The 19,931-nt window shown below is 46.3% G+C and overlaps 1 protein-coding gene across 2 annotated transcripts in view; it reads right to left on the bottom strand.

The window, feature by feature from the left end:
- Window positions 1-19,931, bottom strand: part of LOC138512997 (membrane-spanning 4-domains subfamily A member 8-like) — a 177,404-nt gene that overhangs the window by 94,383 nt on the left and 63,090 nt on the right. For both annotated transcript variants that reach the window (XM_069627712.1, XM_069627713.1), the window contains exon 2: window positions 9,227-9,404. In XM_069627712.1, coding sequence (XP_069483813.1) covers window positions 9,227-9,394 — 168 coding nt within the window. In that variant the 5' untranslated portion in view covers window positions 9,395-9,404. The remainder of the gene's footprint in view (window positions 1-9,226; window positions 9,405-19,931) is intronic.

The following is a 19,931-nucleotide window of genomic DNA, read 5'->3' as shown; positions in this document are numbered from 1 at the left end:
GTCTTAAGAGGCTAGTGTGGTCGAGGCAAAGTCCACATTGGTGTTCAGATTTTGGGATATTGCGTCTGGGGCCTATAAAGATAAGGGAAGATAATTGGTTGAATCTTAAAATCATTATAAATCTTTGTAATCTGCAATTAGAAGCAACTAATACATATTTTTGTTGTAACATGTATTATCCTTACTTCACATATTCAGCTAAAGTTTGCTTGGAAGCCAACTGATTGATTACCACTATTGCACCTATCCCATTAACAAGCCTTAATTTTGCATTGATTTTGTCATTGTCATAAATCATTTTCAGATTATGTTTCCATTCTATTTTTGCAACAAAAAAAATCAATACATTATATAACAAACATAAGTAGAGCCTTACTTTTAATGGAGCTTTGTCTAAGTAACTGTCCAAATAGACACAGATAGGATCTTCAGTTACTGTGAGCATTTTAAGATATAGGCTAACTCGATAAATATCCAGCATCGTCTTCAGAAATGTAAATTCCAGCTCTAGTCTGAAAGCTTGTATAGGAAAACCTGGACAAAGTTCCAGCACAGATCTACACATCTTTCCTTCTATAATTTGTAAATGGAAAACCCACTGGCAGTGCTAATTAAATTCTTTACTGCCTGGAATGTGCTCAGAGCTTTAGCTGTAACCGCTGTTTGTAAATCAAGTCTTGATTATTTTCTGCTTCTGGACATTTAACTATGTTTACCTGTTCAATTTAATTGCCTGTGAAGGGTCCATGTATACTGTGATGTAAATCTAGACATGATTTTTTGTTTTTTCATGATTGATCTTTAAAAAGTTGGCCCTAGAATAAGGGGACAACAAATTTGGGTAATGCTGAAATTCTATTGCAGTTTGTTCAATTATCACAATGTCGTCTGCGTAGCCTGACCACAATATATTGATTTCTCCCCTTTTAGGGGCAAAGTTGTGGGCAGAATTGAGTGCATCGTACATATCGAATATGTATATGTTAAAAAGCAGGAGTACCAACACCCACCCCTGCTTTAGACATGTGTTAGTATGTATGGGATTAAAGAGGGTTCTAGAGTAGTTGAGTCTTATTTCCACTGTGGTATCAGAATAGAGCTGTTGAATCATGGTTAGCAGCCCCTAAGGGAGGCCAAAAGTATGCAGCTTCTTCCATAACAAGCTACAATTTACTGTATCAACAGCAGCTGTATAATCAAACAAGACCAGGTGTAATGTTTGTCTGGTGTTGTAAAAAATCAATTCTCTTAGTAATTGCAACACCAGTATATTACACATAGTATCATATCCTGGTCTAAAACCAGTATGGAAGATGTATAGAAGTCAGCACTCATTAACCCATGCTCTTAATTTTTTCAGGAAAATATTAACGGAGATCTTACAAGGTGCATCGAGTATGGCCAGTAATCGGTAATTAGAAAAATAGGAATACGGTCCTTTTTTAGATACCAGATTAGGTATGCTTTTTCCTCATTATAATAGCTATGATATGATATGATATGATATGGCACTTATAACGCACCTATACACAAGTGTTTCAAGGCGCGACGAGGCAAGGGAGGGCGGAACAGAGGGGAGACAGACAACGATCCGAACTAGGCCAGGTGTCATTCAGATCGCGCAAGTGACTATCTGTTGTGGCTAGTGACAATGGGTCTGATTCATGGAATAAACTGTGCGCTAAATAGGGATTTTGCAGATATCATAAATTAAGTTGTTGCCTATAAGAAAATATTCATCTCATGGTCGCTATTAAGACCATTAATGGTACTTCTGAGGAAGCAAATAAGTTCGCACTCGGATTTTGTCCATTTGAGTTGGGTGTCCCCACCTCTCTTCCCCCTCTTAATTTTAATGAGACCAATAAATCTTAGCTCATCTGTATTAGCTAGCTGGTGGTCTTGTTGCCAGTGTAAGGCAAGTGGCCATTTCGGGTCAGCAGTTTTCAGGCTTGCCAAATGTTCCCTAATTGTGTGATAGTGCTTGCGGGTATGTCGCATTTAATCATTTAATTTTTTAGAGTTGCACTTATTCCATGTTATGCGTTTTTAAGCAGTCTTGTATATGCCATATAGGCATTCAATCTCAATGGATCGACCTAGGTCCACAACAACAGGTAAAAATGTCATGTTTACTTTATCTATTAAATTAAACATAAAACTCAGTAATTTAATGTCTAATTGTCTGACTGATGTACAGATAGTCAATTGTGCTAGCCTTATGCATACAACACCGTGTAGAGTCACTGATCTTTTATCCAGCTAGGAATGTGCTATAGTTCACCAAATTATAGCTAGTCATTGAATTCAGCCATTTCATTCCCTGAGCAATTTGTCTAATTGAGCTTCCTCTATTAATATTTTCAGCATAATCATCCCATTTACAGCTATGTGGTGTTCCATCATATCACAACATGGGATCAGGTCACCACCTTTTTTGATTTTAGCCTCACAGTTATCAGCGGTACAGTCCATGATGATCTCTGAGAAATGAGCCATAGTGGTATCTGTTTAACCGGTTCCCGGTGGATCATATCCATTTATTACCAGTAAGGGACTACTCTCTTCTTTAACATTAAATGTTACTAACCCACATGATATATTTTTATCATATTTTTCCAGGTTTATATGGTGGGGTGCCCCAAATCAAAGGTCCCTTTCACATGAAAAGCAGGATTTTTCAATACTGACACAAAAACGGCTTTGCATGTGTGATTACAAATGAAAACTGAAGGGCAAAGTGAAAAAGGCCTACCTGCCATTACCCAAGGAAAAAAAAGCATTTTAATTCACAAAGCAAGAAGAAAAACAGGACTTTTAAAGACTGTCACAAAAATGGCTACGTGTGTGTATTTGAAGTTTAAATGTGAAAATTGTACCACTGCCAACAGGAAAAATGCCAGGGAAAAAGACATGGTGCGTGTTGGCAAAAAGTAACGTATATTATGTTTTGCATACAAAATACCAGTGACATTTGAAAAGCCACTTTGCTTTCCGTGGGAAATGTTCTGTAGGCCAGAGGCAAACCCTTTTGCTGGCTGTTGGACTCATGTCACGAGGAACTTCAACACTGGAAGGCTGGCATCCTAGTGCTTACAACTGCAATACAAATGTGGCTTCTTCTGGAAGGTGTGGAAAGCCAGCTGTTCTTTAGACTGGCTGTCTCTGCAGGACCATTTGGCCTGGCTGATGTATGACCACAATGCAAACAGTAGGTGTGAGGAGGGGAACTGTGAAGACAATTCAATTAAGAGAGCCTGAAGCTCCAATTTCAAACAGACAACCCACTTCAAAGAGACTGGAAAATAAAAAACTATACTTACAGGCGAGCCCATTGAGACCATATGGCCTGAAGGCAGGAGAATTTCCATTTGTCCCAAATGAAGATGTACTATTAATTTAAAAGAATTATTATCATTTAGGCCTTTTTCCCCAGCAACCATAAGTCTGATTTTCCTCATGTATGTACCATGTTTTAGGTAATTTCCAGGTGATTTTGGAGATATAAAATTCACTCACCTACGAGGTAGGGAACTGTAATGGCCATCTAAGATGTGTTTCTGGCTGATGTGAAAATGTTCCAAATGTGAGAGTTGCTGAATGGGTGGAGGGTAAAATTAGGAATATGGGTAATACATTATGTATTCATAACTGTTATGCTTTTTACGGAAACAGCAGAAAATTGCCACATGGCCATGCAACATGGTGCAGACCTGGCTGTTATCTTATTTAATTCCCCATGATTAGCTGAATCGGAAAAATATGAACATTACGTCAGTTTTTAGTAAAATTATGATGTTTTCCCACATAACTAGATTTTTGCAAAAAGTTGACATGAGAACTAATGGGGCTTGTAAATTAAGCTGCCATATGTCTGCTCCAGACCCATAAACCAACCCTGACTGGCAGACTGGGTTTGGGAGGAAATAGAAGGGTAACTGTCTAATCCTATTTGTGTGACCTCTTGTAGGGTGCTTCCCCAAGATTGTAAAATTGGTGGTGTCATCATTGCTATATAAGGAGGACTGCACCAGGTGGAAGACAGAGTTGCTGAAATTTACCATCAAAAGAGAGCTGCTGCATCTTACAATATGACAGCTGCAAGAAAACACCAGAGGAGATTGCTGAAAGTACATCTGTGTGGAGCTGTCTATTGCAAGGAAGGCCTAAACGCTTACTGGGTCATATGGTGGAGGGTGGGATGCATCCTTGAGAGTGGAGTGACCAGACCCCTGCTCGATCTTTCCAGAGGGTCCTGAGATGCAGCTAGCCGTCATGGACATTAAACAGAGGCTTTCTATGTAAGTAGAACTGAGTCATGGGAAACCAAATGGTGGGGGAATCTGATGGACTTTCCCTTTATAGTGGGCGGGGGGTGGAGGGATTGTGTAGATCATTATCCTATTTAACTTAAAAGATTAATTTAATCAATTCCCCATTTGGTGGAACACTATGGGGTGATCTTTGGTTAAAATTAAAAATTAATAAAGCTCACTTCCAAGTGTGTGCTTAAAAACTATAGCCTATAGTTTAATTGGGTAATCCTTTTTGTCCTGTTGACCCAGACTTCTTTAAGGAAGAGGGGTTCCTTATTGATTTGATTGTTCTTAAATCAGTCCAATCTTTTTTGTCCAACTGTCCCCTAACACAGGCTTTTCAGTGGGGGCGGGGTCCTGAAATCCAAAATTTCCCAAATCATTCCAATTTTTCTTTCCGACTTCCCCAACAAAGGCCAAAGTAGGGGGTGGGGGAGAGTCCTGAAAAACAAACCCGCTAAATCACCCTTTGTTTATTTTAAAACAAAAATGCGGGTGAAATCAAATCATAATTGCCATATCTATCTGTACCAATCTTGAAACCCTACTGCTAGTTTTTTTCTTTTAAGCCCCAGGAAAATCAAAATTGCAAAGCACTACATTTATAATTGTTTTGGTTATTGATCAGTTTCATTATTTCTTGAAGTGAAATTTGTGGAAAGTAAAGAATTGTGATTTGTGTTTTTTTATAACTAATTTGTATAATTGATTTGAGTAACGAGAAGTTAATGGTGAGCCACAGAGAAGGTGTTGTGTGTAGTTTATTGTGATTTTTATTACTTCTAATTCAAATAAATAAAGACAAATATATTTCCTGTACACCGGCCTAGTTTTTGGCACATTGGTAGCTCAGGGGCAGTCATTTAAACGGCATGATATGGGTCTGAAGTAGGGCTGAATAAATGAATCCGTTAAACCATTTGTTGCATGACACCTTGCGTGGGGAGGGAACTTATGCCCCGTGATGAGAATGGTCTCTCAATAAACTGTTACAATATTCCACCATTTTATGGGAATGTTCCAATGATGAGACCACCCTTGTTTCGGTCCCTTCTTTACCCTTCTTCTTGTAATTATGATAGCCATCGATAGAGGTGTCAGCATTGAGCAAAAAGAGGTCATATCTTTTCAAGATGTTGTCCTCAGTTCTACGGATATAAAGGGCATGACCTCTTGTATTCCATGATAAAATGCTGACGCCAACATTTAATTGTCTAGGTGCTCCATTGATAATTACAGGCAAGTGCTGATGGCAACCAATCCCATGTATTACGAGTCTGCATGTCACTTAACACTACATTGGGCCTCATTATAAGTTTGCTACCAGACCAGCAAACTACAAGTTGTGTTCGCAGGTGCCTTTCCCCACGCCAGGTCTGACCTGGCGGGCAGAGCGGCACCTGCGAGCACAACTCGTCGGATGCACCGGCACCATTCATGAATGGTGCCGGTGCATCCGACCTTCCCATTCCCATTGAGCTCAAATGGGAATGGGGAGTAATGAATACCGGCACCCCGTAATGGGGAAAGACTGGGTCCACCAGGGTTGGAATGCGCCCGTACATCCCCATTGCTGGGTGCCGGTAATTTCACGAGTTCGGCGGCGGCTACCGCCAAACTCGTACTGAGGCCCATTGTCCTGTTTCCCAATTACAATCCAGCGCCCTTATACATTACGTATAATCTGAATATTTTCTAAAGTTTCATGAGGCTCTGTTCCTGCATATGCTCTACTTCTTATTTCCCTCTCAAATATGTAGCCCATTCACAAAAAACGTAGAACATATTCCAAGATCAGATCAACAATTTGCGAGGAATAACAGTTCACCTGAGTGTGGTCATACTTACCGTCTTTCAGCAGTTCTATAAAGTCTTTATCCAACGATGTGATCAACCACGAAAACCGGCCTAGCATGCTTATTCTATTTAAGGGCGTACAATCGCCTGTCCAGAAAAGCTCAGTGACCAAATGTGAATCTTCACCGCTATTTCGGCAGTGCACAGTCTTTCTTTAGATGAATGCTGTGTTTTGTACCTAAACTTTTCCTACAAAGTCTGCTGCCCACCGTAGGATTCATGGATTCTGGGTACTGAGCAGTTGCGGTTCGGTTGCTGGGTACTGAGGTTTAACTGCCAAACTGTCCACAGTAGATGTTTGTTGCATGTATTTCTTGGCCTCCCTTTGTTCAGACTAGTTGCTGCTCTACGCAGGTCACATTTGTTATCCTCGGTTTCAAACAGGGAAAACGTGTCCCAATCCAGGATAGTGATATGGTCAGAGAAGTCTTGCCTGTGTTACCCTTTTGCTTTTACTGTGGGGAAGGATAATAGGTTAATCTCATAGGGGCCAGGCTCATTATGACAAGGATCATGACATTACGCTAGTCACTGCGGCCTGTTACCATACTGAAAGTACTCCCCTACGATTAGTTGGGCAGGGTATGGATTTGTGCCAATTTCTGCCGTGTTATCCTCCTTTTGCCAAGCAAGTTTAGCCATTAACAAGACTGCAGCTTCTGCACATGTTACTGGTGCTTTATATTCAATTTTGCTCATGCCACAAAAGAGTTACAGCACATAAGCAGGGATTTTAATGGATGGATAATATCTTAATATGCCTCATTCCCCGTGTGTATTGGAATAGATGTTAAGCTACTGTTAATACAATTGTCACTTGTATCCTGATATATAAATTAGGTGACAATCATTTCATTTGCCATGTTACTCTCCCGAACATTTACTTCCCGTGCAAGACTATAACATAACTTGAGTACAGAGGTATGTCTTCAGAGGAACCGTTATCCTGCGTTTCTTCATCACTTCTCATTACATGTTTTTTTACTGTTTGTTATAATTGACTGTCATTTTATTTTACCTTGCTTGTCTTGAGAGGGTAACGTGGGCGTGGCAATGTCAAGATTAAGAGCCTTGTGAAGGAACCGGAAACCATAACTTTTTCCTTAGTGCCACAGATAAAAGGCACAATGAGCGATGAAAACGCGAAAAAACAAGGAGATGCAGTACTTTCACTGCTCTTCTCTGTTTACCTTATACAGAGTGCCTCGAGGCCAGACCGAGTGGCAAATGCTTCTGTGGCTGCACTTCACAGCACTTGTGCAATGCCTGAGCACCCATTCTTTGCCTCCGTGCTGTGCCATTAAGCACCTCTGCTGGTAGTCTCCACTATGTCTAGCCCCTTACTCAGTGCTTTAAGTGGGCCAGGGCCAACCGGGGCCGAGCCCCGGTAGTCTCCAGAAAAGGCTCCCGAGCTGGGGCCCACCCCTGACTAGCCCCAGCCATGCTGACACCCGAGGCAGCCCGTGTAGCGGCTGCACGGTTACAGGAGTTGTCTGCAGGTGTCAGCACTTCGGATTAGAAGAAAAGAAAAGGGATTGGGCCTCATTCCGGGTTTGGAGCTAACCATGGAGTAATTAGCTCCATGGTTGCCTCTGAAACCGTCCCAAATCCGGCATGGTGAATGGAGTAATTACAGGTCCATTCCAGGGTTGGAGGGACCAGTAATTCCCCATTCACCTTTTGCCTTTCCCCATTCCCATTTCTGCCCCATAGTGCTCAATGGGAATGGGGAAGGAGGTAATTACGGCACCGTAAATTATGGTACCGTAATTGCCTCCGAGGTACCTTTGCGGGTCCCGTACTTAACTCCTGCTAAAAGCAGGAGGTAAGGAAGGACCCGCAAAGGGAACTCAGAATACGGAGGTAAGGGATTACCGGCATCGGCACCCTTACCGGTGCCGGTAATCCCTTACCTCCAACCTCGTAATGACCCCCATTGCCTTTTCTTTTTTTCTAAACCGAAGTGCTGACACCTGCAAGCAGCAGGTGCAACCGTGCACTGTGGGCTGTCTGATGGCTCTGTACTCTGAAACAGGAGGAGGGCTGGACTGCCCAGCCCTCCTTTTGTTTCTGAGTAAATAGCCATCACCCAGCATGAAGGCTATGGCCTCCTCACGCTGGCTGTTGGCTATTTACTCGGAAACAAAAGGAGAGCTGGGCAGCCCAGCTCTCCTCCTGCTTCAGAGTATGGAGCCATCAGCAGCAGGCAGACCTTTTATTCAAGGAGCCTGTGGTAAAATGATCTCCTTGAATGACAAGGCTGCTTGCTGAGTGTGAGCTGGGGCACACTAGTGTCACACCTTTGGTGCGCCCAGCCCCTTCTTTTGTTTAAAAGGAGGGGCTGGGCACATCAAAGTTAAGGTGACAGTGCGCCCCAGCTCTGCTTCTTTTATCAGCGCCCACCTCTTAGGCGAGGGGTGTGCTCTCGATAGGGGGCGTGGCCTAAGCACACCTGTACTTAGGCCAAACCCCCTAATAGAGCCCCCCTCAATTTCTAATCCCACTTAAAGCACTGCCCTTACTCTTCCTGGCTTCGAAACCTCTGCATTCCCCTCATGGGTGATAGAATGACTGCCAAAGCTAACACCAAAAGGAGATAAAGAGGTAAGGACGGATCCTCCAAGAAGATGCCGGTACTGAGGGATCAACAGGCAAAGACCATTGGTCTCCACTAGCTGCAGCTGTGAATGGCATCCGCCTCATAACTTGGTTCCCCAGCCCCTATTGTGGCTGCAGCAGCAGCACTGCCTGCTGCTGCTTCCCAGGCTTTTTCCTCATGATGTCCTTGTTTACAGGATGAGCCCTCTGCATTAACTACTGTATAAGGAAGCAGATCACATATACTCCGTTGGATACACAATTAAATATGATAGTTTTCAAAAATGACACAAAAACAGTTAAGTATAAGATATTATTACAGTAAGTATAAGATATTATTACTTCCTGGGAAAACCAACCACATCGAGAAATGCAATCAATACAAAACACCCGAAATGCCAGACTAAAAATATGAAATATCCTGCACATGGAAGCAAACAGGAGGCATAACTTACTCCTAAGGCCTTGGGTTCCCCTTTGATGAACCTCTGCAGGGGCTGTGGGACCTGGCACCAGGCATTCTGGAAGGCTTCAGAGCATGCTTGGATGGGACTCGGCTGCATCTGGGGCATCACATGGGTCACCACGACCACTCCATTGCATTCCGCCATCCCCCGGTTCATGGTTCTTGCTCTAGAGAGAATAACAGCACAAGTGGTCAACATTAAGTACAAGTGGACAACAAGAGACAGCTGACTGCTTTTGTGACTGATTCTTGTTGAAGCTCGAGTATTGCCCATGCATAAGAACCCATTTGTTCACTTATCGACGGATCGAATCCCAATAGGAATCAGTCAGATGCATGTTCAAACACTGTGGAGAATTGGGATTGGAACCTCAGTTGTAATGGCGCTGGTTATGGCAGTTGCCACGTGGCATCTTTGTACCCCTGTATGACTTTCCAATGACAGTTGGAAGCATTATAGTGATTTTAAGTTGGTCGGTTTATATTGGTGCTTAGGTCAAATCACACTGTTTGCCCCAGGAGGGCAGACAGACTTGCTTACAGTTGCATATTGGGTAAATGCTTTTGCATGTCATGAATTGCCAACAGGTGTTTTGACCTAGGTCAAGGCATGTTAGAATGGGCCTGGTTGGTCCTGGATTTGAAAGGCTGGGTAGCCTCTGCTAGAGACCGGTGGGGCTTGTTGCTCTCGTAGTGTGGCCACGGCGAATATAAGCCGACCAATTTAAAATCACACTACTGCTTCCGACTGTCATTGGAAAGTCATACAAAGGTACAAGGATACCACATGGCAACTGCCATAACCAGCGCTATTACAACTGAGGTTCCAAACCCAATTCTTCACTTCCATATCCACTGGGACTTCATGAGCCTTGTCCCAGTGGAACCTCAATACAAGGGCTGCAGTAGTGAATGTAACCAACCAAGAAAGAACAGATCAGCGCAGGGGTCCACTCTTCCTACAAGCTCCTACCACATACAGCATGTTCAAACACCTCCCTCCGCTCAATGCTACTCCCCTATCCTCTGCATGGACTTCATCAGGAAAGGGAAGAGAAAGGACTATTCGGACTCGGTTGCTTCTACTATATTCTCCTGGTGGATAGGCATCTCTGAGCTTTCCCCTGAGAATGATGTCGATCAGTACTTTCGACCGACCTTTTGCTCCACCTGTGAAAGGTTAGCTTAAGGATGAAATAGGAGCTAATTCCTTGCTTGATTTCTCTGTGTGTGAGAGGTTACATGTGAGAGGGACATTTCAGCTTCCAAGACACGTGTTCTATTGACTTTGCTACAAGCCGATTCTCTCCGGAGATAGCACTGGAGTTTAGTCCCAGGCACATTCATCTCTTTTGTTCTCTCTTGAGTCTCCCCTCTATCAGGCCAGAGGTAGTTCGGTTTCATTGCCCAAATTCTTTGGAATATGTTTTTTCACGTCCCCTAACTTGGAGTGCGACAGCGCAGAAGTGCTGTAATGCGCTGCAGCCTCTGAAAGGGATTGATATGATATGATAGTTTATTTATATAGCGCCTATACACAATGTGTTTCAAAGCGCTTCAAGGCAAGGGAGGGAACAAGGGAAAATACAACAACATTCTTACAGGCCATGAACAGTAAGGATGTGAAATTAACTATCGTACTCGGCCTGACGACATTTCAGATAGTGCAAGTGCTAAGACATAGATAAGGAAGGTAGGGGGAGAGTGGGAAGGAAATGGAAACAGACAGGCGACTACCACACTAGGCCTGACGAAATTTCTGGTAGAGCCAGAGGAAAACAAAAGGTGAGGGAGAGGGGTGCAGAAAGGGAGGGGAGAAACAAAACAAGCAACTATCGTACTAGGCCTGATGACATTTCAGATAGTGCTGGGAGAGGGGGCAAGTAAAGGGAGAGGGAGGGGGGCGGAGACAGACAACCTTGCTATCATACTTGGTCCAGGGACAATTGTGATAGAGTAAGTGCATAGAATAAAGTAAGGGGAGGGGGGAGGAGATAGGAAAAGGGAGAGGGGAGGAGAGAACAGAGAGTAAGCAGTCAAAAAGAGTGCAGAAGCAAGAGGGGAGAGCAAATACAATTGCAGAAGTCAGTAGTAACACATAATGTAGCAAGGCGGTGATGGCCTCACCGTCATGAGCTCTAATCTGAGGGCTGTGTGTAAGATTGGTGGGGTAGGTGCACATCATCCTTTTGGATGCGGAAGCGCCTGCGTGGGTCCGCCCACGCTGTCGATAATTTGAAGAAGAAGTCATGAGCTCTATTGTAACGAAACAGAAGATCCCCATACATAGTTATCTCTATCGTAGCACTTCCTGGAGCAGTATTTTAAGAGTACCCTGCACCTGGTTACCCTCTGACTTGGGGCCCAGGTCCCTGCCGACCCATCCACTCACCCTGCACTGCCTCCTGGCAACCCCTGCACTTGGGTCTGTATCTGTAACCCTACAGTCCCCTTCCCTGCACTTATCAGACATACATTGGCTGCGCATTAAACCCTGCACTTGCCACCCTACTGGCTGCACTACCATTTGTTGTTTTTATCCCTTGCTTAGCACTTTCCACTTCTCCCCTCCCCCTTGCACTTTCCCACTTCCCTCTCTCCAGCACTTGCGCATTCTCAATCTCACCGGGCCTAGTAAGATCATTGTTTTGTCCTCCCTTGTTCCCCTCCCTTGATCCGTTGCGCTCTGAAACACTTGTGTATGAGCGCGATAGAAATACAATATCAATATCAATAATATCAATGTGACCTCCCTCAACAGAAAAGCAATGCAACCTAAATATATCAAGTTGACATTTTCGGTAATACCCTCTTGGCAGCTACTGGAGTTATATCTTGCACATTTGCATTTAATCTGTATAAAGAGACCTTGGTTTTCAGTTGTGGAGGGTTTCCACAATGGTAATGCAAGGGTTATTATTATCCTGACTGGTGTTCTCTTCCTTGTCCGGACATAAGGGAGATCATTTTAAATGAGCTTGTAATTTTCCGGCATGAGCTGTTGCGTTAGCACTGCAACGTAAACATCTCCCTGCTGCCAAATTTTGGTCATTTACACAGCGGAGTGCAAAAGTGCAGGGCAAAAGACAGTGTGTAAGCCTGTGCGCCGCCTTTCGCCCTGCCCGTTTGCACTGCACCGTGCAAACTAAGTAAACAGTGCCTGCCATGTGTGCCTGGCAGGCAGCATTTACATTGGATCCCTATGGAGTCCACCTGCTTTTTGATAGCCCATAAAGTAGGCTGACCCCATGGGGATCACCTGCATTTGCGGCAGAGGGAAAGGGAGAGGGATGGAGAGATAGATAGTGAGAGAGAGAGAGATAGAGAGAGAAAGAGATGACTTTGGGCGATAGAGAAACCACTAATCTACCCCAAAAGCATACGAAACCATGGACCTACATGTGCATGCAGGCATGCACAAACTGCATAGGTAGTAGCACCATAGGATTGCTCAACATACTTCATGGATACAACAATGTCGGAAATAATACAAGTTTCATTCAAGTATAGAAAACACAGAAGATTTTCAAGCTTCACTCGCATACAGAAACTTTATAGTATAGGCAGCAGTAGATCAAGCACACTCAGACAAAGAACAGGTACAGCATGGGCCGCAGCACTGCAAGCAACAATTACACATGCGGATTAGGTGTAGCATGGGCCGCATCACTGCAAGCAACAATTACACATGCTGATCGGTTGTAGCATCGGCAGGAGCACTGCAAGCAACGATTAAACATGCTGATCATGTGTAGCAGGGGCAGGATCAAAGCAAGCAACAATTACACGTGGTGATCATGTGTAGCATGGGCAGGAGCACTGCAAGCAACGATTGCCCATGGTGATCAGGTGTAGTATGGATAAATGCTCTGCAAGCAACAATTACACATGCTGATCAGGTGTATGTTACCAGCCGCCGCCCCTTTAAGGAACAAGACTGCCCACGCCACGGGCTGAGTCGGAGTGACGTAAGGAGGAGGGAAGTGGTTTGGCGCCATTGCGCCAGTTTCCTGTTGTATGCTAATAAAGAAAGTTACATTCCGAATCTGCTCCGGCTGTGCATCCTCCTTTGTATACATAGACCTGGGAAGGTCTACATCTGGCGACGAGGCTAATCCCCGCCAGCCGGCTTGCTCCTCCTTCCGTGACTGGTGAGCCCCGCCGCGCCCAACCTCCTTCACCATTCGGGTGACTACAGTACTGCAGCCGGGGATCCCGCCACGCCAGCTTTCCCGCCGACAAACTGCGGCATCCAGACATCTCCTGCACACGCCAGCCCCCACACGACGGTGCAGGCAGCGTCATCTCCGACAAGAGGCGACCATCCCCCTGCATCTTCCATCTCAGAACAGGCCCCGCTGCAGAGCACTGTGCCTATGGGGGCGGAGCCGGCCCAGCCTGCAGGCCCCTACGTACTCTCCCCTCCTTCAAGAAACACACAGACATTTGGGGCGCCCTACTGGCTGTACCTATGCACCTCCTCCTCACCTCATCAGACGCCTGCTCAGGGCGAGAAGCACCCGTAGGGGCGGGCCTCTACACGCATCATTGCCCACATCGCCGCGGCTCCGATCCTCTAGGAGCAACGCACCCCCCGTGGTGGAGCACTTTCCCCATTGCTACAATCACTGTGGATCAAGTACATCCTCCTACCAAACACGTTGGCCATCATTCACGGATCTTACTTTTCCTCATCCAACCGTCTCCTCACCAGCATGTGAGTGCTACCACAAGCGACCCTGAGTCTGCAGCAGGCCTTAGAATACCAGACTTTCACCCTGTCACGCCAAGACTACGTTGTCCTGCCACCACTGCACTGCACGTGAGTCACCCCGCCAGTGACCACCACCATGAGCAATCCAGGCACCTCGCCACCTACCCGCAGTACGAAATCCATCCAGCTTCACATACCCTTACCTTATTCCACGACACCACAATCCACCAAAGGGCCCCGGTGGACTGAATGGATGGATGACTTTCATCACTTTGTCTGGGGTTCAGGGGATGGCGATTCCCCTAATTTGTGGGACATCTTTCTCAACCTGGATAGGGGGCAGGGGGAGTGAAGACCATTGTCAAAACTATCCACACAACAGACTAGAACACCTTTGCTGCGCTAATCACAGCCCTTGACAAACTACTCATTATTGAGCCAAACAGAGACTGCGAAAGGTATCTCTTCAACCAGTGCACGCAGAAGCCACAAGAAACTGTGGACAAATTCATAACCCGCCTAAGAATGAAAGGGGCCCACTGTCAGTTTGATGCTTTATCACTATTCGTGGCCATACGACTACGTATCATTGAGGGATGCTTATCACCCACACTCAAGAAGCAACTGCTGAAGAAGCCCCTTTCAATCCCAGGGGTGAGCTAACTAGCTAGAATCTTCGAGAGAGTAGACGCCCAAGCGGCGTCAATGGCAGGCACGACTACATCAAAACATGATACCACCGAACTCATAGCAGCCATTCAGCAACCAGTCCAACGACAAGGGGACAGAGGTTCATACCCGTACAGACAATCAAATCTACAAATACCCAGTGCTATCGCTGTGGCATGGCGTTCCCACACTCTGGATCATGCCCAGCACCCTCACAAAGATGCACAAACTGCAGAAGAGAGGGACACTTCAGTCCGTCTGCAGGGAAGGTCGGCCATTTCCCACCACGAGACCCCAAGGACCCACCAGAATGCCATTTTGGCCACCACAACCTCAATATGCCCAACAGAGAATTTTTCAACACAACCCACGAAGGTACATCAAGGCTGTGGATGAGTACCAGTATCAGGAGTACCCACCGAACTATGGAAGCCAAGATCAACCTCGCCAACTAACAGATGAATACGATGAGCCCCCCAAAGGCTATGCCGATGAGGAAACCTACTACCCCCTCTTGCCGGTCGCACCTACCTCCTACTACGACCCGATGCCACAGGACGAATATGTCAACCTCATCCAAGACTGCGAAGAAGCGAAAGAGGCCCTTAAAATCCCAGTCAAGATGGGGAACTGCCTATTCTACTTTTTAGTGGATTCATGAGCTACTGTAAATATCAAGGTTGAGTTAGAATACCTGAAAATTCCCAAGGCACCACTGCTTGAATTAACACAGTCAAGAATATTCCAATGGGGTGCCGCCTCACCACTACAAACCATCGGACATTTCAGGTGCCGCCTCCTCCTTAAAGGGCGACATACTGACACCACCATCCATGTCATTAAATGCCTCACAAAAGGACGATGCCTTCTCAGTTACTACAAAGCCTACTGCTTGGGGCTCATTGACATTCAACTCACAGCGCCTGCATGTTTTCCAAGCTTAACCTCATTCAAGTTTACCATCAACTTGAGCTACACCCTGACTCCAGAGGAATCACGACGTTTGCCACTCACGAGCAACTCTTTCGATACCGCGGACTGAATTTCGCATCTGATCGGCGGCCGGAATTGTCCAAGACGCCGTGCGATAAGTCCTCCAGCTCATTCCTGGCACGCTGAACTACAGCAATTACATTCTCATTTTTGAACCGATAAAGAGGCCCACGATGCTTCGTTCCTTGCTAGCTGTACGGCTGTCCAGGCCGCTGGCCCTACCCTCAACATCGACAAATGTAGATTCAGCAAATCCAAGCTGAAATTCTTTGGACATATATTCTCCAGCGAAGTGATGACCCCTGACAAGATGGACACCATCACCAACCTGAACCAAAGCAGATAGCAGAAGTCCGATCTTTTCTCGGGATGGCCGGCTACTGCGTGCGATACATCCCTCAATATGCCTCCATCAATGACCCTCTACGCAAACTACTACAGAAAGAGGCAGTGTTCGAGTGGTCACCAGCGTGCCAGCAGGCTTTCGAATCTATCAAATGTGCCCTAACAGATGCACACCGTTTGGCATATTTCAACCCCTTGCGGCACACCGAAATTATAGTGGATGCCAGCCCGGTGGGCCTCGGGCCATCCTAGCACAGACAAGTGGCCCTGACGTCACCCCAAGACATATTGTGGCGTACGCCAGCAGGGCCCTATCCACCACAGAATCTGCATACTCACAGGCCGAGAAGGAAAGCCTGGCCACAGTTTGGGCCTGTGAACACTTTCATAACTTTGTAATTGGAAAAAAATACACCCTGGTCCCCGATCATCAGGATCTCCCGCACCAAGATGCCTCCGAGGATTGAACGCTGGGGGATCAGGTTGCAAGAATACGACTACGACACAGTCCACTGGCCCGGCGGTGACCTGAATCCTGCCGACTACCTGTCCCGGAACCCCGCAGGCCAACCCGCCACATGTGCAGGTGACGTTGCATACATCAACTACGTCGAGGCAAATTCCCTCCCGCCAGCCCTGTCCTTGGAAACGGTGGCGGCCGCCTCTGCCGCAGATCCCACAATCACCCTCGACATTGGCCTCACTAACTCCAATAAATGGAAGGACTACCGACAAGCAATTCTGGCCCACCCGGTGGTGTCTAAGGAAGAGATCTAAAGACTGTCCAGAATACAAACCGAGCTAGCTGTCAAAGACAACAACCTACTTCTAAGAGGCTACTGAATCGTTATCCCCTCTACACTACGGGCAGAAGTGGTCAGAACAGCCCACGAGGGACACAGAGGAGCAGGGAATACCAAAAGACAGTTACAATGCCACGTTTGGTTTCCATTCTTAGACACATTAGTCGATGAATGGATCAAGAACTTATGCCGGCTCTTAAGGGATTATCGAAATACCCCACATGAAGCCACGAACAAAACCCCAGCGGAGCTGATGGTTCGATATGATGTACACATCCGCATAGTCAGAGGTCCCTCAGCACTCGAGGAAACTGACACCGAAGTGAAACATCGAGATGCTGAAGCTAAAGAGAATGCAAAGCATAATGCCGATGCGAGATGAAGAGCAGCCCGCAAGGAGTTTCAAAACTGGGGATGAAGTACTTGTCCAACAACCCATGGTGAAGAAGACCGATTCGCGGTTTGCCCCGAGCCCCATGCGAGTTACAGCTGTGAAAGGAACGATGATAACAGCTCAAAACGTGGATAAAGTCATCACGAGAAACAGTTCTTTGTTCAAACACTATACCAAGAGAGAAGACAGTGAAGCTCCTCCGCCGGAACCGGATCCGGATCCAGTGCCCCGAGAAGAGCGAGATGACCGGGGAAGGTCTACAGTGTAGCAAGGGCCGCCGCACTGCAAGCAACCATTACACATGCTGATCAGGTTTAGCATGGGCTGGAGCACTGCTAACTTCCCTTATTAACAAAATAGTCAGGAACAGGAACAGCATAGACTGCGCCAGTGTAAGCTTCCGTCACAATGGGAATGTGCAGAACATGAGCATGGTCAGTGTACGTTTTAAAAAAAACAGATGACAGTATAGCAGGGTCAGTGAAAGCTTTCCTCCCAATAAGGGGCACTAGCTTCCCTCACAAAGAATTACAGTTACAGCAGGGACTGGGATAATGCAAGCTTCCATAACAAACCAGTAAAGCATGCACAGGGTTACCACAAGCTTCAATCACAAACTGATACAGCATGGACAGGACTAGTGCAATATTCCCTCACAAAGATGGCGCAGGTAGAAAAGGTAAGTAGTATCAGTGCCAGCATAAGCTCCCTTCCCTAAAAGGCATAGGTACTGCATGGGCAGGGTGAGCGCACGCGTACCACACAATCAGTTGCAGAGACTGCATGGGGAGAATTAGTGCATGCTCTCCTCATACATGTACAGCACGGGCAGGAGCCAGTGCACGTTTCCCTCACAAATGGGTACTAGAACAGCATTGGCAGGGCCAGTGTAAACGTATCTCACCTGTGGACACATGTACAACATGGGCACGGCCAGCACAAGATTCCTTCACAAACAAGTGCCAGCATTGCATGCACATAGCCAATGCCAGCTTCCATCACATACAGAATGGGCAGTCCATGCATAGGGACACTGTGAGTTTCCCCCACATGCAAAACTGACACAGCATGGGAAAAGGGTCAGTGCAAATGTATTTTGCACAGAACAGCAGCATGGGTGCCATTTTGTGTGCATGCCCCGTACTCTACTCTCATACACCCCTCTCACCCAGAAGCTCTTGCATGTGACCATGCACTGGTGGGGGGGACTTGGACCGCGCAGACATCATATTCTGGCCATTTTCTGCATTTGGTGTCTGTAATCCCTGCCAGCCAGTCCTCCTTTGAGTGGTACAATATGGAGGAATGGGGAAGTGTGACGGGATCAGGGGGCTGGCCCTCTTAATCTGGGCCAGGAAGTCTACCAGGGTCTTTGCCAGTGCCAGTCCTGCCCCAGATGTGGGAGAGAGAGTTGGAAGAGTCCCAGTCTTTATTCCCTCCACATTTGCCTGGCTAAATGTACAGAGTACCATTTGTTGCGCCCCCCCATGCCTACCTCCTCACATGTTTACCAATGTGTTCTCTCTTCTTTATTAGGACGGCACCCTCCAAAAACCTGTGTGTCAACGAGTAGTGAAGGCAATTCAGCAGAGAAATATGAGGCGGCAAGCCTTTATCAAGCAGAGAATTGTTCCTGGGGAAACAGTGTTCAAGACATTCATCTAGTACCAAGAACAAACTCTTATGTTGACTTCCTAAACAGTAGGCCGCCAGAGCAAGAACCCGGAGAACCTGTGTTCATTAAGAGGCGGGGCCAAATGGGGGGCTTTATGTCAAAACTCTGCGATACCTCCCCAGGGGGGAAAGAAAGACAACAATTGGCCCGAGAAAATAGCTGAGCCAAAGGACCATTGAGAGGGAGAGGAGGAGAATAAAGAGACACAGGGAGTATGGGTCAGTGTGGGTTGTTCAGCTGAGGTCAAGGGAGGAGAAGGCAAGCGGCAGACCAGAGGCAGGAAGGGTGGTGCAGAGGAACTTGGAGGGCGATTACAGAGACTGTGTGCAAGGTGAGGCATTGGTTGGTGAAGGAAAGTGGTCCTTAGGTGTGGGAGTGCATGCATGGTGAGTGAAGGGAGTGATTGAAGTTAAGTGTAAGAGTAGTAGGGGAGTGGGGGAGCATAAGTGAGAATGAGTAAGACAGGGAATGAGGGAGTGAAACGAGGGTGACTGTGAGAGAAAGAGGAGAGTGGAGAGTAGTGGAGAGGAGAGTCGAGATCAGTAGATAGGTGAGTGGAGAGTGGGCCAGAGGCGAATGGAGAGTAGCTTAGAGGGGAGGGGAGAGCAGTAGAGAGGGAGAAAAGTAGTGGACAGAGGAACATCTAGGGGGAGAGAGAGAAATAGAGAAGGAGAGAAATAAGAGCATGGGAGGAAGACTAGGGAGGAGAGTAGAAGAAAGGGAAAGGCAAGAACATCAGGGAAAGGATCATAGGAGCGTGAAAGACAAGAACGAAGTGAGACCTGGGTGATTGGAAGGCATCAATTATAAAGACAGAGAGGTAGAGAGAGGGTTTATTTTAGGTCCTCACCCTTAGGCAGTCAGAAGTTTAGATTGTAGGTGTTACCAATCTTTAATGAACATCTTGGGAATTAGGGTTGCCTGGGCTAGGGCCTACCAAGCCCAAAGGGGGTGACAGAGAGAGAGAGGGCGGCCCTTAGTCCCTATTCAAGAAGCAAAATAAAAACCCTTGAACTGTCTGAGAGAGTTGGTGTGTTCTTGAGGCCATATGTGACAGAAGACAAGCATTTGGTTGGATGGCAAATGAGGTGGATGTGGATG

This window comes from Ambystoma mexicanum, chromosome 12 (genome assembly GCF_040938575.1).
Source record: "Ambystoma mexicanum isolate Mex_15411 chromosome 12, UKY_AmexF1_1, whole genome shotgun sequence".
NCBI classification, from domain to species: Eukaryota; Metazoa; Chordata; class Amphibia; order Caudata; family Ambystomatidae; genus Ambystoma; species Ambystoma mexicanum.
The sequence above is the reverse complement of the archived record's forward strand: the minus strand, read 5'-3'. Positions and strand labels throughout refer to the sequence as shown.